At 42.3% G+C, this 18,895-nt stretch overlaps 1 protein-coding gene across 2 annotated transcripts in view; it reads right to left on the reverse strand.

Moving 5' to 3' along the window:
• Positions 1-7,168: 7,168 nt before the first annotated feature.
• The window catches only part of cdc20 (cell division cycle 20 homolog), a 29,559-nt gene continuing 17,832 nt past the window's right edge, over positions 7,169-18,895 (reverse strand). The window contains exons 4-11 of one of the 2 annotated variants that reach the window (XM_078219432.1): positions 16,029-16,125; positions 12,559-12,687; positions 12,177-12,373; positions 10,778-10,872; positions 10,447-10,678; positions 9,616-9,741; positions 8,124-8,241; positions 7,169-7,667 (exon numbers count right to left, since the gene is read on the reverse strand). In XM_078219432.1, coding sequence (XP_078075558.1) covers positions 7,498-7,667; positions 8,124-8,241; positions 9,616-9,741; positions 10,447-10,678; positions 10,778-10,872; positions 12,177-12,373; positions 12,559-12,687; positions 16,029-16,125 — 1,164 coding nt within the window. In that variant the 3' untranslated portion in view covers positions 7,169-7,497. The remainder of the gene's footprint in view (positions 7,668-8,123; positions 8,242-9,615; positions 9,742-10,446; positions 10,679-10,777; positions 10,873-12,176; positions 12,374-12,558; positions 12,688-16,028; positions 16,126-18,895) is intronic. The other variant, XM_078219433.1, reaches the window with a different exon arrangement.

Genomic DNA, 18,895 nt, shown 5'->3' on the forward strand with positions numbered 1-18,895 from the left:
TTTAAAGCTTTTTTACTCTTCCTACCAAAATGTGAACATCCTCAGGTTATCCTCCTTTGGTCCACTCTTAACTTCACATACATTCCTTTGAAGCCTTGCGTCCTCCTCAAATTGCATTTGCAAATATCCACGGCAAACGTGTATACATTGCAGTCAGTCATTTCATCCAAGTCAGAATACAGATCGTATTGGCACCACGTCACTCCCTCCACCACGGAGTAGCAACGGTGTGTATTATCTACAAAATACACTGCAGCATCCACCAAAGACCCTTAGACAACACCTTCCAAACCCATGACCAGTTCCATCTAGAAGGACAAGGGCAGCAGATACATGGGAGCACTACCACCTGCAAGCTCCCCTCCCTCCAAGCCACTCACCATCCTGACTTGGAAATATATGACCATTCCTTTGCAGTCACTCCAATCCTGGAGTTCCCTCCCTAATGGTATGGTGGGTCTACCCAGAGCATATGGGCTGCAGCATTTCAAGAAGGCAGCTCACCACCACCTTCTCAAGGACAACTAGAGATGGGCAATAAATGCTGGTCAGCCAGCGACACCCATATCTCACAAATGAATTTAAAAAAAGACAAGGCCTCAGCATTGATCCTTAACACCCTATTTAGAAGAGCTTGAAAAAAGGCCATTTATTCCTCATTTCCTGTCCTTTAGCCAATCCTCCATCCATGCTCAAGCAAGCACTTGTTCACACACTGACTATCTGTACTTGCTGATGAGCTGCTGTCAGCACTTCAAGTACAAATAGTCAGAGTGCGAACAAGAATTTAGGAAGGGAATTCAATGCAGTGAGGGAGGAGTATTTTGACATATTTATCTTTCAAAGCTCAGGTAATTTGAGTGTAAGGTTTACTAACAGTCAGAGCTCTGTGGGAGGAGTAGGGTCTATTATAAAACATAACATGGCAGAACAGGTGATTTGTGACTGCAGAATGTGGGAATTCCTAGACAGTGTGATCTCAGTCAAACATGTATAAAGTGTCAGTGGCTTCAACTCACCTCAATGAGCTTGAGGCCATACAGCAGACACTACGCATCTTGGCCGGGGGGGCGCGGGGAGGTATTTTATTCCAGGAGTTGGTCACACCCCTCACGTTAGGGTCTGCTCAGCTGGTCAGGGAAAGACAGGTGTGACTGCAAATGAGGGAATCGAGATGATAGTTGGGAGGAGCCTTAGCACTTGTCCAATCGACTCAAGGTTCTCGCAGCTTGTGGGTACAGAATGAGGAGCTGCAGGGTGAATGAGTAGACTGACTATGGCATTGGGTAAGAGAGGGCATTTGGGCGGGGAGAGGGCATTCGGGCAGGGGGGGCAGAGGGAGAAAGTTAGAGTGTAGTGGTAACAGGGGACTGTGGAATTGACAGTTCTCTGCAGTTCAGAGTGGGGATCCAGACTGCAGTGTTGTTGGCCCAGTGCCAAGGTTCAGGATATCTGCTCAAAGCCGAGGAATTTGCAGTGGGAGGGGAAGGATTCCCTTGTGGTACCAATGACAGATTGTGAGCAGAACTTCAAAAGGCAATAATCTGGATTAGTAGAGACACAAATTGGCAGAGTAAATACTAGTAAAAAGGAATCTGCAGTGCAAAAGCTGATGCAGGAGAAATGGGTTTCCATATGTAGGATTCATGGGGCACAGGCACCAGTACTGGGGAAAGTGGGAGCTGTACTGTTGGATCAGGCTTCATCTGAATTGTGCTGAAATATGTGGCTCGTTGTATAATTAGGGCAGTAGAGAGATCTTTAATCTAAATTGGGTGGGGGAGATGGTAGGTACTACAGAAATGTAATGATTTGGGTAAAGATAAACAGTGTGACTGGAAGGGATGGAGTACAAACTTGTGTACCAGCAGCTGAGACCAGAGATTGCAAAAGAAAGGTAAAACGTTTAAGGGCTCTTTTATCACAAAATGGAAGAATTGTTCGGACAGAGAAATAAAAATGCATGATCTGATCGCCACTACAGAGATATAGTTGAAAGGTGACTGAGGCTGGGTCCTGAATTGACGTTTCAACAAGATAGAAAGCGGTGGGGTCTGTTCATTAAAACATGCCATTAGTACAGGAGTGAGTGTTGAAAAGAGCAAAATTTAGAATCAATTTAGGTATAGATAGGAAAGGCAAAAATCACTTCTGGGAGTACTGATCAGTACAAACAACAAACAACAAAGAACAAAGAACAATACAGCACAGGAACAGGCCCTTCGGCCCTCCAAGCCCGCGCCGCTCCCCGGTCCAGGATTGAATCCTGAATCCAGGATCCCCGCCCAATTTTCCAGCCTATCTACATACCAATATCCTATCCACCGAGCTGTCCCTCACAGCTACGATGCTTTGTTCATTACAACCTATTAACTTACCCCCACCCCCCCATTCCAGACCATGTGATCTCCAGGGAGAGGCGAAAACCCAGAGTGAAAAACCCCAGGGCCAATATGGGGGAAAAAAATCTGGGAAATTCCTCTCCGACCCCCTGAGGCGATCGAAACGAGTCCAGGAGATCACAATGGCCCCGATCGGAAAATGCTTCCCAACCCTAGTCATTTCCACTTCCACGAACACCATATGAATTCCCTGCCCCCGAGACAGGTTCCCAACTATCCGCAGTCTCACTCTGTACTGGCACCAGCAAGATGATCGTAGAATGAAGCCTTGAAACGAGAAACCAGGAACAATTAGCCCGCGCCGCTCCCTGGTCCAAACTAGACCACTCTTTTGTATCCCTCCATTCCCACTCCGTTCATATAGCTGTCTAGATAAGTCTTAAACGTTCCCAGTGTGTCCGCCTCCACCACCTTGCCCGGCAACACATTCCAGGCCCCCACGACCCTCTGTGTGAAATATGTCCTTCTGATATCTGTGTTAAACCTCCCCCCCTTCACCTTGAACCTATGACCCCTCGTGAACGTCACCACCGACCCGGGGAAAAGCTTCCCACCGTTCACCCTATCTATGCCTTTCATAATTTTATACACCTCTATTAAGTCTCCCCTCATCCTCCGTCTTTCCAAGGAGAACAACCCCAATTTCCCCAATCTCTCCTCATAACCAAGCCCCTCCATACCAGGCAACATCCTGGTAAACCTCCTCTGTACTCTCTCCAAAGCCTCCACGTCCTTCTGGTAGTGTGGCGACCAGAACTGGACGCAGTATTCCAAATGCGGCCGAACCAACGTTCTATACATCTGCAACATCAGACCCCAACTTTTATACTCTATGCCCCGTCCTATAAAGGCAAGCATGCCATATGCCTTCTTCACCACCTTCTCCACCTGTGACGTCACCTTCAAAGATCTGTGGACTTGCACACCCAGGTCCCTCTGCGTCTCTACACCCTTTATGGTTCTTCCATTTATCGTGTAGCTCCTCCCTACATTATTCCCACCAAAATGCATCACTTCGCATTTATCAGGATTGAACTCCATCTGCCATTTCCTTGCCCAAATTTCCAGCCTATCTATATCCTTCTGTAGCCTCTGACAATGTTCCTCACTATCTGCAAGTCCTGCCAGTTTTGTGTCGTCCGCAAACTTACTGATCACCCCAGTTACTCCTTCTTCCAGATCATTTATATAAATCACAAACAGCAGAGGTCCCAATACAGAGCCCTGCGGTACACCACTAGTCACAGGCCTCCAGCCGGAAAAAGACCCTTCCACTACCACCCTCTGTCTTCTATGACCAAGCCAGTTCTCCACCCATCTAGCCACCTCCCCCTTTATCCCATGGGATCCAACCTTTTTCACTAGCCTACCATGAGGGACTTTGTCAAATGCTTTACTAAAGTCCATATAGACAACATCCACGGCCCTTCCTTCGTCAACCATTTTGGTCACTTCTTCAAAAAACACCACCAGGTTCGTGAGGCATGACCTCCCTCTCACAAAACCATGTTGACTATCGTTAATGAGTTTATTCCTTTCTATATGCGCATACATCCTATCTTTAAGAATCTTCTCCAACAACTTCCCCACCACGGACGTCAAGCTCACCGGCCTATAATTACCCGGGTTATCCTTCCTACCCTTCTTAAATAACGGGACCACATTGGCTATCCTCCAATCCTCTGGGACCTCACCTGTGTCCAGTGACGAGACAAAGATTTGTGTCAGAGGCCCAACTATTTCACCTCTCGTCTCCCTGAGCAGCCTTGGATAGATTCCATCAGGCCCTGGGGATTTGTCAGTCTTTATATTCTCTAACAAACCTAACACTTCCTCCTTTGTAATGGAGATTTTCTCCAACGGTTCAACACTCCCCTCCGAGACACTCCCAGTCAACACATCCCTCTCCTTAGTGAATACCGACGCAAAGTATTCATCTAGGATCTCCCCTACCTCTTTGGGCTCCAAGCATAAGTCCCCACTTTTGTCCCTGAGAGGTCCGATTTTTTCCCTTACAACCCTTTTGTTCCTAACGTATGAATAAAATGCCTTGGGATTCTCCTTAATCCTGTCTGCCAAGAACATTTCGTGACCCCTTTTTGCTCTTCTAATTCCCCGTTTGAGTATTTTCCTACTTTCATTATACTCCTCCAGAGCTCCCTCCGTTTTTAGCTGCTTGGACCTAACATACGCCTCTCTTTTCCTTTTGACCAGTCCCTCAATTTCCCTGGTTATCCACGGTTCTCTAATCCTACCCTTCCTATCCTTCTTTTTTACAGGCACATGCTTGTCCTGTAGCCCTAACAACCGTTCCTTAAAAGACTGCCACATACCAGATGTGGATTTACCCTCAAACAGCCTCTCCCAATCAAGAGCTGCCAATTTCTGCCTGATCCCAATAAAGTTAGCCTTCCCCCAATCCAACACCTTACCCTTGGGACACCACTCATCCTTTTCCATCACTATCCTAAAGCTAACAGAATTGTGGTCACTATTTGCCACATGTTCCCCGACCAAAACTTTGAAGACCTGACCGGGCTCATTCCCCAGCACCAGGTCCAGTATAGCCCCCTCTCTAGTTGGGCTGTCCACATATTGTTCCAACGAACCCTCCTGTACACATTTTACAAATGCCTCACCATCCAGAGTCCCTGCCCTCAGTAGTTACACTATAGGACAGAGTACACAGATAGGGGTGTTAAGAAAAGGTACCATCGCTAAGTTTGAAAGAATACAACCAATGCAATCATTCTGGGAAGAAAAAAATCATGTCCAATAGATTTGTTGGTTTACTCCCATTAATTTCTCCAGTACTTTTTCCTGTCAAGTTCCTCACTCATTAGAAAATGTGAGAAATAGTATGAAAATATGCAAAATATAAATTTAACAGGTTTCCTTACTCCCATTTTTCTCACCTCTGCCCAAGGAAACCCATATATACTTTGACCACTCTTCCTTTTAACATATTGCAGAAGCTCTAATCAGTTTCTCTTATTTCTTGCTAATTAACTCATGTGCATTTTCATTTTTTTGTTTGAGCAGAAAATATGCAAAAGGAAATCTAGACCACTACTTCAAATGGAGGAAAGAGAAGCAACTGCTTTCTGCAAAGGAAACATGAAATGGACTTCCTAACAGTAAGCAATAGTCTAAAAATATGGTTAGTTTTTCAACCATTTTGGGGACATGAAAATACCACGGTTTTTAGATTTAACTAGCCAAGATAAGCCAAATGTCAATAACATTGTCACAAGACCAAACATCTCTTTCCTTTCTTATTCCCTAGCTCTTAATTTCAGCAACATGTACTTCACAAAATATCAAATAAGTTGACCATTGAAGAACCAAGTCCAATGTTGCATTCCAAGCAGTACAAAAGAGGGATATGATATAGCTGTGGTCAACCATCCTTCCCACACCTGGAGACTTGGGCGGAGAGATGGCAGATGGAGTTTAATCCAGACAAATGTGAGGTAATGCATTTTGGAAGGTCTAATACAGATAGGAAATATACAGTAATTGGCAGAACCCTTTAGAGTATTGATAGGCAAAGGGATCTGGGTGTACAGGTACACAGGTCACTGAAAGTGGCAATGCAGGTTGAGAAGGTAGTCAAGAAGGCATATGGCATGCTTGCCTTCATCGGCTGGGGCATTGAGTCTAAAAATTGGCAAGTCATGTTGCAGCTTTATAGAACCTTAGTTAGGCCGCACTTGGAATATAGTGTTCAATTCTGGTCGCCACACTACCAGAAGGATGTGGAGGCTTTGGAGAGGGTACAGAAAAGATGTTGCCTGGTATTAGCCATGAGGAGAGGTTGGAGAAACTTGGTTTGTTCTCACTGGGACAATGGAGGTTGAGGGGTGACCTGATAGAAATCTACAAGATTATGAGGGGCATGGACAGAGTGGATAGTCAGAAGCTTTTTCCCCAGGGTGGAAGAGTCAATTACTAGGGGGCACAGGTTTAAGGTGCGAGGGGCAAGGTTTAAAGGAGATGTACGAGGCAGATTTTTTACACAGTAGTGGGTGCCTGGAACTCGTTGCCGGGGGAGGTAGTGGAAGCGGATACGGTAGTGACTTTTAAGGGGCACCTTGACAAATACATGAATAGGATGGGAATAGAGGGATATGGTCCCCGGAAGGGGAGGGGGTTTTAGTTCAGTCGGGCAGCATGGTCAATGCAGGCTTGAAGGGCCTGTTCCTGTGTTCTTTGTAAGTGTTAAGGAAAGCAATTAGAGAGCTTAAACTGCAGTCTTTAAAAGCTATCCACATTTTCTTCCTCACAAAACTGCTGCAGAGGTCTGTTGATACGTAGTATGGCCATTAATGTAGGAATTGATTGACAAAGGACAGTTTGTGGGTCTCAAGCTTCCACTATTGCACTCTTCCCTCTTGCCAGGTATTCTCAGGAGACATTTAACATGCATGAGAAATAAAAGGAACAACAAGCAGTGTTGGAAATTAAAGAAAATGAAAATACTATAAATTCATAGGTCAACCAGCACCAATAAAGAGAGATGTGATGCCTCTGCAACATACATCAAGTTAATAGTAAATTGGTGAATGCATATTTGATTGTGAAGTGATGCAAGCTTTGCCCCAATACGGAATTATTAATTTAATCCAGAGTGAGGGTTTCAGCTGACTCATGTGAATGAGAACACTGCTTTCACTGCTCTCACTGCTTTGGTTTGACACAAGAATGCAAATCCAGTGGCACCAAATTAAACTAGATGCTGATATAAAATAGACTGCATACAGCTTGAATAAACCATTCAAATTTATTAAATTTTAAAAAGATTAAAATCTATACAGTTTTAAAATATTAAGAGTTGTTTATATACAACATAAAAACGTACATACAAGAAATACCACCTAAAGTTTTAATATTCTTGTAAAACAAATCAATTCAATATGCAAATAATTGAATTTGAGAGCGAGTGGCGAGAGGAGGATTGGAATAATGAATGAATAAACACAAGTTTCCTTCCAACACTTTACAAAACACCAGTCCATCTTCAGTCTGTAAACAAGTTTGTTCTAGAATGGAATTTCCTTTTCTGTACACATCTCCATGGCAGGAATTCAATGTTTCATCGAATGCCATGGTGCAGCACACTGGATTGATTGGCTACCACCTTTTTCTTTTTCGCTGGGTCCACAGCAAAGCACTTCCAGATACGGATGGTTTCATCTGCACCCACAGAACATACTGTTGTTCCATCTGGGCTCAGAGCAAGGTCCAGCACCCGAGCCTGATGACCTGCATGGGAAATGGAACAAATGTGTACATCAGATAACATGCGTCTTAAATCTGACAGCTGGAAAACAAGGAGCTGCAAGACCCACATTACTTGTTATCACAAAGGGCTTATATTTGAAACATTAACCTCTTGTTCAGTTGTTGATATTAGTTACAGTATCACTAGACATTGAATGTTGAGTGAATGCAATTTCTTTTTTTAAAACCCCGAGTTCTTGGGACAAAATTAGAGCTAGTTTTTCAAATTGTATAAAACATTTCCATAGTTCAAGTCATTGTAACTAGGCTATAGTCACCACCACATTACCACAAAGCTGCTGACACTTCAGAATTTCTCCAACAGGCACACCGATAGAGGAAATAACAAAAACATTGCACAAAAGGTTGCCCCAAAACCAAATAGGTTTAATTTGGTCTAGAACTTATACATTACTGTTGTGTGAAGCAATGTTTTACCTTTGAGCTCAGCAACTTTGGTCAAGTTTGGGTACTTCCAGATCACCAACTGATTCTGTGAAAATCCATGACCAGACACCATTTCTCTGTATTCTGTTGACCAGACTATGGAACAGACCTGCAATGAATTCCAAGAGTTAATTTAAATTTCAAACTGTCAAAGGAAAAATCACATCACATGAAAACGTTGCCAAGTGCCCAACTCAACAGGACCCAAGTTACCTAGTCAGAGTGGATGATACTAGGAAGACATTTAAAATCTCAAAGCTTCACCGTCCTGTGTATGTAGACACCCAAAACCTTCATCCATCCTTTGTGTATATAGGCACCAGAATTACTCTTCCACAGCTCAGTCCCTTTAGATACAATCGATCAATAACTTCCCTTTACAACTTCTTGCTCCCAGCCACACAACTGCTGCCTTATTTGGTGTCATCTGCAACTTGGATATACCATTCACTTGCTTCAGCCAAAGAACAGTTAGTGAAAACTTGAAAGCCCAGTACTGATCCGAGGAGAGCATCTCTCGTCACATCCCATAGAACAAAATAAATTGCTTTCATCTCCTACCTTTTATTCTGCATGCTTATTTTGCTCAAATATCTTCTCCTAGAAGTCCATATAGCTGTCCCCTCACGCATACTGATAGGAATCACCACAAATTCAACAAGATTTGAGACAGAGACTTCCAAGTCCAAGTAGACCAATTTGCAGATATTTGCACAAGTGTTCATGCTCTCTACTAAGATTCCAGAAATCTCAACTCATGTAACCAACAGGAAAAAAATGCTTCAATCTAGAGCATTTTGGATAATTCTAACAAACATACATGAAAATTTTCACTTTAATACCCTCAGCTGACACCAAATTCTGGATATTTTTAAGTCCCAACATTATCCTGATTTCACTTTATTCACTAAGCTTCTCTCTTTGGTGCAAGTTTTCTTTTATTGTATAACCAACCACTCACATGGTCTCTGCTTAATTCAATATCGGGCAAATAATATGACCATTTAGACACAGCTGGAAATAGAGAGATGAAGGACGAAGATTACCTGCGTTTCAAAGATTTTGCGTTTACTTCAACCACTAGATATAGTGAACAAATTTACAGACTCCTAGTAATTACATGTGTAACTGATAAGTCTATCAATTCTTAATTATCCATTATAATATCACTTGCATCCATCTTTCTCCTTATCACAGTTAGCCTTGCATGTTTTTCTATTCTTCTTGTACATGCTAATTGCTGGTCAGTTCACTCAATTTGACTTTCGCTTGCAAGCCTTTTCGTTTAGAAACGAGTTGCCAAATGTCAATGGCATCACCCCATTATAATAGGACAAACATGTCTTACCCAACATTACGTCAACCTAGTTTAATACCTGAAAGAATCTGATGTGGGCTCAACGGTAAAATCATCTACATGGCAACACTGGTTTCAGCTTCCATTCAGCATTAATCTCATTATCATGCGGGGGGTAGAACTGACCTGAGAGCGAGTATCCACAGAATTCAAACAAGATCCAGTGTTAGCATTCCAAAGGCGAATGAACCGATCACTGGTGCCACCACCACTTGCAAGGATACTTGATTGCCAAGGGCACCAGGCAACTGCCTAGGAAAACAAAATGAAACAGTTGCAGGTCAACTTTGAGCATACGACTTATTAACTGCATGAGTTACTAAGCTGGCCTACAGCAAATAAGAGATTTTGCAAGTAGATCTTAATTATCGAAGGGTTTAAAAAAAAAGATCAACTACATATTACTTTCACGTTGGCATTAGCAAAACTAGCAGCTGCAGATGAGACATTACCCACTAATGAAGTGTATGAAGAACATAAATGGGCCTGGTAGTCTCATTTTTGAGAAACAGAAGGACATGCAAAAGAAAAATTAGAGAAACTAAAAGATGACTAGGCAAAAGGGCAAGCAATATTTACTTTAAAATAACACCAATTTATAATTATAATTACTTTTCTGGCTTAGTGTTAAAGCAGTTTTGGCATCAAATGCACAAATAAGAAAAGTCAACAACTAAAGTACACATGATGGGGAAAATGACCAGAAACAATTGGCAATTCAGGCCAAGATACTCTATAATGCTGCAGTAATCCATTAAGAGCGTCTCAGTAGTTGCTGTTAATGCATCCAAATTCATAAATGTGGTTCCAGTTTGGCTGTCATTTAGAGATGCAGACTATCTGGTAGTCCCATTGCTACTGATGCGCTACAAGTTGATGATTATTTTCTTAACATATTTAAAAATTGATTCCTATACGTCAAACTTCAACTCTATTTGACGATAAAAAACTATTTACCTTAACAGCACCCTGGTGCTGTGTGAACGTGTGCAATGGTGAGCACTCTGCATCATTCCCAAGGACGCTGGGCCAGATATTCAGAATGTTGTCATTCCCACCACTAGCAAGATGTCTCCCATCAGGCGACCACTTCAAGCCACAGACCTCCTGCGTGTGGCCAGTCAGAGTAGCTACATGATGTTGTGCCACACGAACATCATGATGGTGGATTTGACCTGTTCTGGAGCCACTGAAGGTGGGGGAGAATTCAAACATTTTATACCTCAACATTCAGAAATTCTATTATGCACAAGAACTGCTTTGCAGCATTTATTACTTTTTTTTTTACCTGGATAGAATATAACTGCTCCAGCTGAGCGCTCCTACACGCACTGTGTGGCTCACCATATTCCTTAGGCGTTTCTGGCGCTCAACATCCCAAACCTTAAATCAAAGATGTTTAGAGTAAATTTGTACTGCAGAAATTGTGCACTTCAGGCCCACACAAAACACAAGAACAGCTGCAAGTTTTTATTCGACACAGCCCTAGCTTTGCACAAGATTCAGTTTCGAAAGCAAATGTCACACAGCAAATCTCATGAGACTGTATAATGGAGACCTTGAAGCAATAGAGTAAGGAAAAATCTTAATTTTGTTAAAAGGTCGGAGGAATCCAACTAATTAAGATGTTTGAAAAGGAGGCAGTTTCCACCAATCGTAAATTTCTTGAGAAAATACTGATCCAAATGACCTGGTGAACCTTGACCTAGAAGCAGTATCATAAGAACATAAGAAATAGGAGCAGGAGTAGGCCACCTAGCCCCTCGAGCCTGCCCCGCCATTCAATAAGATCATGGCTGATCTGAAGTGGATCAGTTCCACTTACCCGCCTGATCAACAGGAAGGAAGCTAAGAAAGAAGCTGTGTAGCTGACAGACAAAGGAAAGGTACAAGCAGAGGAGCTGGAGAGTGAAAGCAATCAGTGTGCAGATACAAACAAAAAGGTCAAGACAAAAATTCTTAAGCAGCAAATCACCGTCAGGAAGTGGCTAGTTTTTCTGTTCAGCAGAAAGACCGTTCTTGGAGATGCTCAGCCAGATTGCTTAGAAAGGTCCAAAACCTGGAAAGCTATTGACACAGCTGGGCGTTTTTTCAGAAGTGGCTAAACTGTACACTGGGGTGTACAGTTATTTGGTCAGTTGAAAAGGAATACTAGCAGGATGTCATGAACTGAGGGAGAGGTTTGCCAAAGTGTGCTTTGCTGATGAATGAAGCTTAAAAAGGTGAAAGTTATTGTTGGAAAGGACACCTAACCTATCAGTAAATTTGGTCATTTTGGTTTAAGGCACCCCCACAGATAATCAGCTGTTCATGCTGACTATTGACCAAATTGCATTACCTGTGAAGCACAGCTTTGGATGCAAGCCATCTTGGACTTAATGATAATTAATGCCAAAATTTGTGATCTGAGAGAGAATTAATTATTTGCCTGGCTAATGTGAAGCCAAGCAGATTATGGCATAATTATGGCTCAGTGAAGCAAAGCAGACAATGCACAAACAGCCATGATGTAAAAGAATACATCACAACTCAACAGTTCATATTCATTTTGAGACAATACAATAGCTGCTTAGTTCTTAGTTTATTATAGTTTATTATAACTAAAGTAGATTTAGACCACAGTTCTTAGTTCTTAGTTTATTATAACTAAAGTAGATTTAGACCACAGGTTTTGCACTTGCTCTTACCTGAACCTCTCCATTCCTTGTTCCAACTGCTAGATAGTTCCCTTCTTTTATCCATGATACAGAAGCAATGTAGTCTTCCTGACCCTCCAACTGTACAAGTAGCAGGATGTTACCAGACTCAGCATGCCAGAGATACACATTATTCCCAAGTCCCACAGCCAGGTAGTTCAATGCACTCCAGTCAATCAAATTCAGATCTGAAAGGTGTTAGAAAAGGGAAGGAAGAACGAGAAAGAAAAGTCAAGGTAGTAAAAAGGCAAAATGAATCTTGACCAATATATTATTTACCAATCTTGTTACACAAATCAAGAGTCAGCATTATGGATACTAGCAATTTCTCCTCCCTCTGTATGCTTAAGTAATGTTTAACCCCACAACTTACAGTAATCATTTCTGATCTCCGGAGCGTCCAGGATTCTCTCTGGCATTGAGGGAATGTACCGTGTGGATTTCTTGGTGGAGCTTGGTGTCGTTGACTGACTGTACAGAACTTTCAGATTATTCTGGTAACCTAGAGAACAAGCAGAGACTAAAACCACAGGACATGATCGGAGGGCTTCCCTACCCAATGGATGGGATTCCAGCTGACAAAACCACAGAACAGGAGGATTCAAGGAATAGCTAACCAGCAGTATTTTAGCAGAAACATCCAATTTCACAATAAAACGATTTAATCCTCTGCACTGTTATTTTACAGATCTTGGGCAAGTTCAGCCCCAATAACATGTACCCTTGCCCACCCACCCACCCCAAATTATGTCCACTACAAATATGCCGTGTCAAGTAAAGCTCCAACAGACTTGACATTGAAATCACCCCATGAGAACATGGAGTCCAACCCAAGAGATTCACATTTTTGTATGGGCAGCCAATCATCTCACCACCTCCTCTACCCCTTCCTTCATTTTGTACACTCGGTTTTAAAAAACTAAGCATGACCCCAAAGAACAGCATTGAAGTATTAGCAAGATCATTGGCAAACAAAACTTTGCAGTTACTAAGCAGAAAAGTCAAAAGGACACTTTCATTATTCCCAGAAATCTATTTATATTGTCGTGTCAAACAGTAATTTGCATTTTTATAGCACTATTAACAAAGTAAAACATCTTGAGCTGCTTTACTGGTGCATTTTTCAAAAAAATGTGACACCAAGCCACTAGATGTTATGACTGGGGTACAAAGATGTAGGCTTAGGTATAGCAGCAGACAAAACACGTTCATAAATGGGCACAGGGAAATAGACATGATTATAGAAAGGTGGTAGAAATAAAACACTGTTTGCTCCTGATCTGGGATGGACCTTGTGGGAAAAAACATGTAAACCTGGATGCCTCAGTCCTTCACTGACAAATTGCCACCCTGTCTCTAACCACCATTAAACATGCTGTCACCTCAAATGCATACCCATCTTTCCTGGAGCTTCCATGCTCGTTTCCCCGAATTGAGTTTCTGCCCTGCCAGAGCACCTAAAAGTCACAAATGACACCATGTGACATTCTTGTTCTTTGTGACCTATCTGCAGTCTTTAACATGTTGACAAAATCCTTTTCCAATAACTTTCAATGGTTCAGTCGGGTGGAACTACACTCACCCAATTCCATTCTTATCTACTTGTATCCATCACCTGCCATGGATTCTCTTTCCACTTCCACATTGGGCTCTGGTGTACCCCCACCCCAGCGAAGGGAGTTTCCACACGAGAATGTTTCATCTGAATCATTAGGCTGCTTGTCTGACATTCATTACTAGAAGAGCAGAAATTTCCTGCAACTAAACATTGGGAAGGTCAAAGCCAGCATCTTCAGTCTCCATCACAAACCGTCTTCCCAGTGGAAAAACTCCATTAAATATTTGTGCAGTTCACAACCTTGGTATCATGCTTGATCCTGAAAAGGGCTTGTGTTTATACCTTCACTAAGAATGCCCACTTGTATCGCCATCACATGTTTGACTCAGTCATCTGTTGCTGAAACTCAAACCATGTCTTGGAGTCTAAAGTTTATAATGACTATTTATTCCTGGCTGCAATCCCATGTTCTACCCTCAGTGAACTGGTTTACCCAAAATTCTGTAGCCTGGCATCTTAACAGCATCCACCCACTACCCTTATCCTCACTGACCTACTTCGACTCACATTTAAGCAACTCTACTGTAAAAGTTCATCTTTATTTTCAAATCCCCTTTTGCACTGTCCAGGAACGCAGATAACCCTCAGGTGAAACAGCAATTTGTTTCCACTTTTTCAATTCTGTAAACTATATTCACTGCTCAAAGTGAAATCTAAATTGAAGAGACCAAGTGTGACAGCTTTCATTATAATGAAAGGCATTATAAAGCCATTACATAACTAACTTCATCCAATTCTGGAATGTCAACTCATTCTCCACACGTGCTGCCAGGCGTGATGAGTATTCCCAACATTTTCTGTTTTTATTATTGTAGAAACAATTGTCTTGTCATTCTTTATCAACCACAGGCAAAGCAGAAGTAAGCTGCAAACCCTGAAAGTGTTAAAGGTTCCTAGCGGGTGGTAGACTAGGAACACTTTTGGAAAGTGTTCAGCTTGAATTTCAGCCGCTAGTCAAAAACAATGGTTGAAAAAAGGTGCCACAGGGTTCGGTCCTCAGATCCCAACTATTTACAATCTATATGAATGACTTTTGTGCAGGGACAATAGTAGGTACAATAGCCAAATTTGCAGATCACACCAAAATAGGTGGAATTGTAAGTTGCGAGAATGAAATAAGAAAATTACAAATGGCTAGGTTAAGTGAATGGGACAAAATTTTGCAGATGGAGTTTAACGTGGATAAATGTGAGGTTACCCATTTTGGCAGAAAAATACAAAGGCAAATTATCTAAATGGAGAGAAACTGGAGTGCTTTGATGCACAGGGGATCTGGGGGTGTCCTGGTACTTGAATTGCAGAAAACTAGTATGGAGGTAATAAGCAAGGTAAATGGAATCTTGGTATTTATTGCTAAAGGAATAGAATACAAAATGTGTTGCTGCTACTGTACAAAGCATTAGTGAGACTGCACTTAAAATATTGCATACTGTTTTGGTCCCCTTACTTGAGCGGGGTGGGTGGGGGAAGAAAGAATGGGTATAGTTGCATTGGAGGCATTTGTTTAAGAGAGAGATTAGGCAGTTTAGGTCTATACTTCCTGGAGTTAAGAACAAGAGATCTAATTGAGGTGTACAAGATAAGGGGGATTGACAAAGTCGACATGGAGGATGTTTCCTCTTGTAGGGCAATCTAGAAGAGGTCATAGTTTTAGGATAAGGGGTGGCAGATTTAAAACAGGAGGAGAAACTATTTCTCTCAAAAGGATCAAGAGTTTGTAGAATTCATTACCCCAGTGTGGTGGATGCTGGGATGTAAGTAAATTTAAGAGGTAGACAAATTTTTAATTAGTAAGGATTTGAAGGGCTATGGTGAACAGGCTGGAAAGTGGAGTTGGGACAGAGATGAGATCAGCCATGATCGCATTTATGACAGCAGGCTCGAGGGGCCAAATTGCAAACTCTTCCTAGTTCTATGTTCTAAAATAATTGCCAGGAAGAGACCAGTAGAGCTTTCTCAACAGTAGTCAGAAATCATTTCACTGGCTTGCATATCAAGTACCTCAACTGAAAGCAATCACAGGGGCTACATTTCATTATCCGAAAGTTGGCTTTTCGGAAAACTATATAATTTCAACCATCTTTTGCCTCACCACCCCCCCATTCTTATTTGACATTGATTCTAGTAACCTCTTAGATGCACTAGCAAGAAACAACTTTGATAAAGAGCAAATAATCACGACCACTTGCTAAATATTCAATAATGAAACATGTAAGTGAAAATACCTTCTGGTGCACAAAGGGGTTTCCCACTCATGCGTAGAACTTTTGCCTGATTAACATCATAACCATTCAAGTTTAAGGACCAGGTTTTCTGTTGCTCCTGCACAGGAAAGATGGGATACTGTAACATATTGCAAGAACCTAGATGCAATTTAGTTCATTTCACTCTTGTTGGCTCATTTAGTTCATTCATTCAACAATTGCAGTTGTATCAGCATCCCACTATTTCCCATCAAATCTTGGTTCTGTTAGCTCACGTGCTTTATTCAGCATACTTATCAGGTTCAAGAGTGTAACAATATGCAACCACCATTGACCAAGGAACACACCATGAAGCCAGTGTTTTAAGCGTTCACCTTTTAGGAAGTGGACCATCATAGAACTATAGAAAATTACAGCTCAGAAACAGGCCTTTTGGCCCTTCTCGTCTGTGCCGAACCATTTTTTGCCTAGTCCCACTGACCTGCACTTGGACCATATCCCTCCACACCCCTCTCATCCATGAACCCGTCCAAGTTTTTCTTAAATGTTAAAAGTGACCCCACATTTACCACTTTATCCGGCAGCTCATTCCACACTCCCACCACTCTCTGCGTGAAGAAGCCCCCCCCCAATATTCCCTTTGAACATTTCTCCTTTCACCCTTAACCCATGCCCTCTGGTTTTTTTTCTCCTCTAGCCTCAGTGGAAAAAACGTGCTTGCATTCACTCTATCTATACCCATCAAAATCTTATACACCTCTATCAAATCTCCCCCCATTCTTCTACGCTCCAGGGAATAAAGTCCCAACCTATTCAATCTCTCTCTGTAACTCAGCTTCTCAAGTCCCGGCAACATCCTTGTGAACCTTCTCTGCACTCTTTCAACCTTATTTACATCCTTCCTGTAACTAGGTGACCAAAACTGTACACAATACTTTAAATTCGGCCTCACCAATGCCTTATACAACCTTACCATAACACTCCAACTTTTATACTCGATACTCCGATTTATAAAGGCCAATGTACCAAAGGCACTCTTTACGACCCTATCCACCTGTGACGTCACTTTTAGGGAATTCTGTACCTGTATTCCCAGATCCCTCTGTTCAACTGCACTCTTCAGAGTCCTACCATTTACCCTGTACGTTCTACTTTGGTTTGTCCATCCAAAGTGCAATATCTCTCACTTGTCTGCATTAAATTCCATTTGCCATTTTTCAGCCCATTTTTCTAGTTGGCCCAAATCCCTCTGCAAGCTTTGAAAACCTTCCCCACTGTCCACTACACCTCCAATCTTTGTATCATCAGCAAATTTGCTGATCCAATTTACCACATTATCATCCAGATCATTGATTATAGATGACAAACAACAATGGACCCAACACCGATCCCTGCGGCACACCACTAGTCACAGGCCTCCACTCAGAGAAGCAATCCTCCACAACCACTCTCTGGCTTCTTCCATTGAACCAGTGTCTAATCCAATTTACTACCTCCCCATGTATACCCAGCGACTGAACCTTCCTAACTAACCTCCCATGAGGGACCTTGTTAAAGGCCTTGCTGAAATCCAGGTAGACAACATCCACCGCCTTCCCTTCATCCACTTTCCTGGTAACCTCCTCGAAAAACTCTAATAGATTGGTCAAACATGACCTACCACGCACAAAGCCATGTTGACTCTCCCTAATAAGTCCCTGTCTATCCAAATATTTGTAGATCCTATCCCTCATCACACCTTCCAATAACTTGCCCACCACCGACGTCAAACTTACTGGCCGATAATTTCCCGGATTTCTTTTGGAACTTTTTTTAAACAACGGAACAAAATGAGCCACCCTCCAATCATCCGGCACCTCCCCCGTGAATACTGACATTTTAAATATGTCTGCCAGGGCCCCTGCAAGTTCAACACTAGCTTCCCTCAAGGTCCGTGGGAATACCCTGTCCAGTCCCGGGGATTTATCCACTCTGATTTGCCTCAAGACAGCAAGCACCTCCTCCCCTTTAATCTGTAAAGGTTCCATGACCTCCCGACCTGTTTGCCCTATTTCCATAGACTCCATGCCCATTTCCTCAGTAAATACGGATGCAAAAAAACCATTTAGTATCTCCCCCATCTCTTTTGGTTCCATACACAGTCTACCACTCTGGTCTTCGAGAGGACCAATTTTATCCCTCACTATCCTTTTGCTCCTAACATACCTATCGAAGCTCTTTGGATTTTCCTTCACTCTGTCTGCCAAAGCAACCTCATGTCTGCTTTTAGCCTTCCTGATTTCCCTCTTAAGTAGCTTCTTGCACTTTTTATACTCCGAGCATCTGATCTGTTCCTTGCTGCCTGTACATTTCATACAACTCTCTCTTCCTCTTAATCAGTGTTACAATCTCCCTCGAGAACCAAGGTTCCTTATTCCTATTTACTTTGCCTTTAATCCTGACAGGAACATACAAACTCTGCACTCTCAAAATTTCTCCTTTGAAGGCCTCCCACTTTCCATTTACATCCTTACCAGAGAACAGCCTGTGCCAATCCACACTTCCCAGATCCCTTCTCATTTCATCAAATTTGGCCTTTTTCCAGTTCAGAACTTCAACCTGAGGACCAGATCTATCCTTATCCATGATCAGGTTGAAACTAATGGCATTATGATCACTGGATCCAAAGTGTTCCCTCACACTCACATCCATCACTCATTTCCCAACTCATTCCTAACTCATTTCCCAATAGGAGATCCAATATCGCATCCTCTCTAGTTGGCACCTCTATATACTGATGTAAAAAATTTTCCTGAACACATTTTACAAACTCTACCCAGTCTAAACCTTTAACAGTATGCGAGTCCCAATCTATATGTGCATGGTTTGCAGTGTTTCACTATTCTTCA

This window comes from Mustelus asterias, chromosome 8, assembly GCF_964213995.1.
Source record: "Mustelus asterias chromosome 8, sMusAst1.hap1.1, whole genome shotgun sequence".
Lineage (NCBI taxonomy): Eukaryota > Metazoa > Chordata > Chondrichthyes > Carcharhiniformes > Triakidae > Mustelus > Mustelus asterias.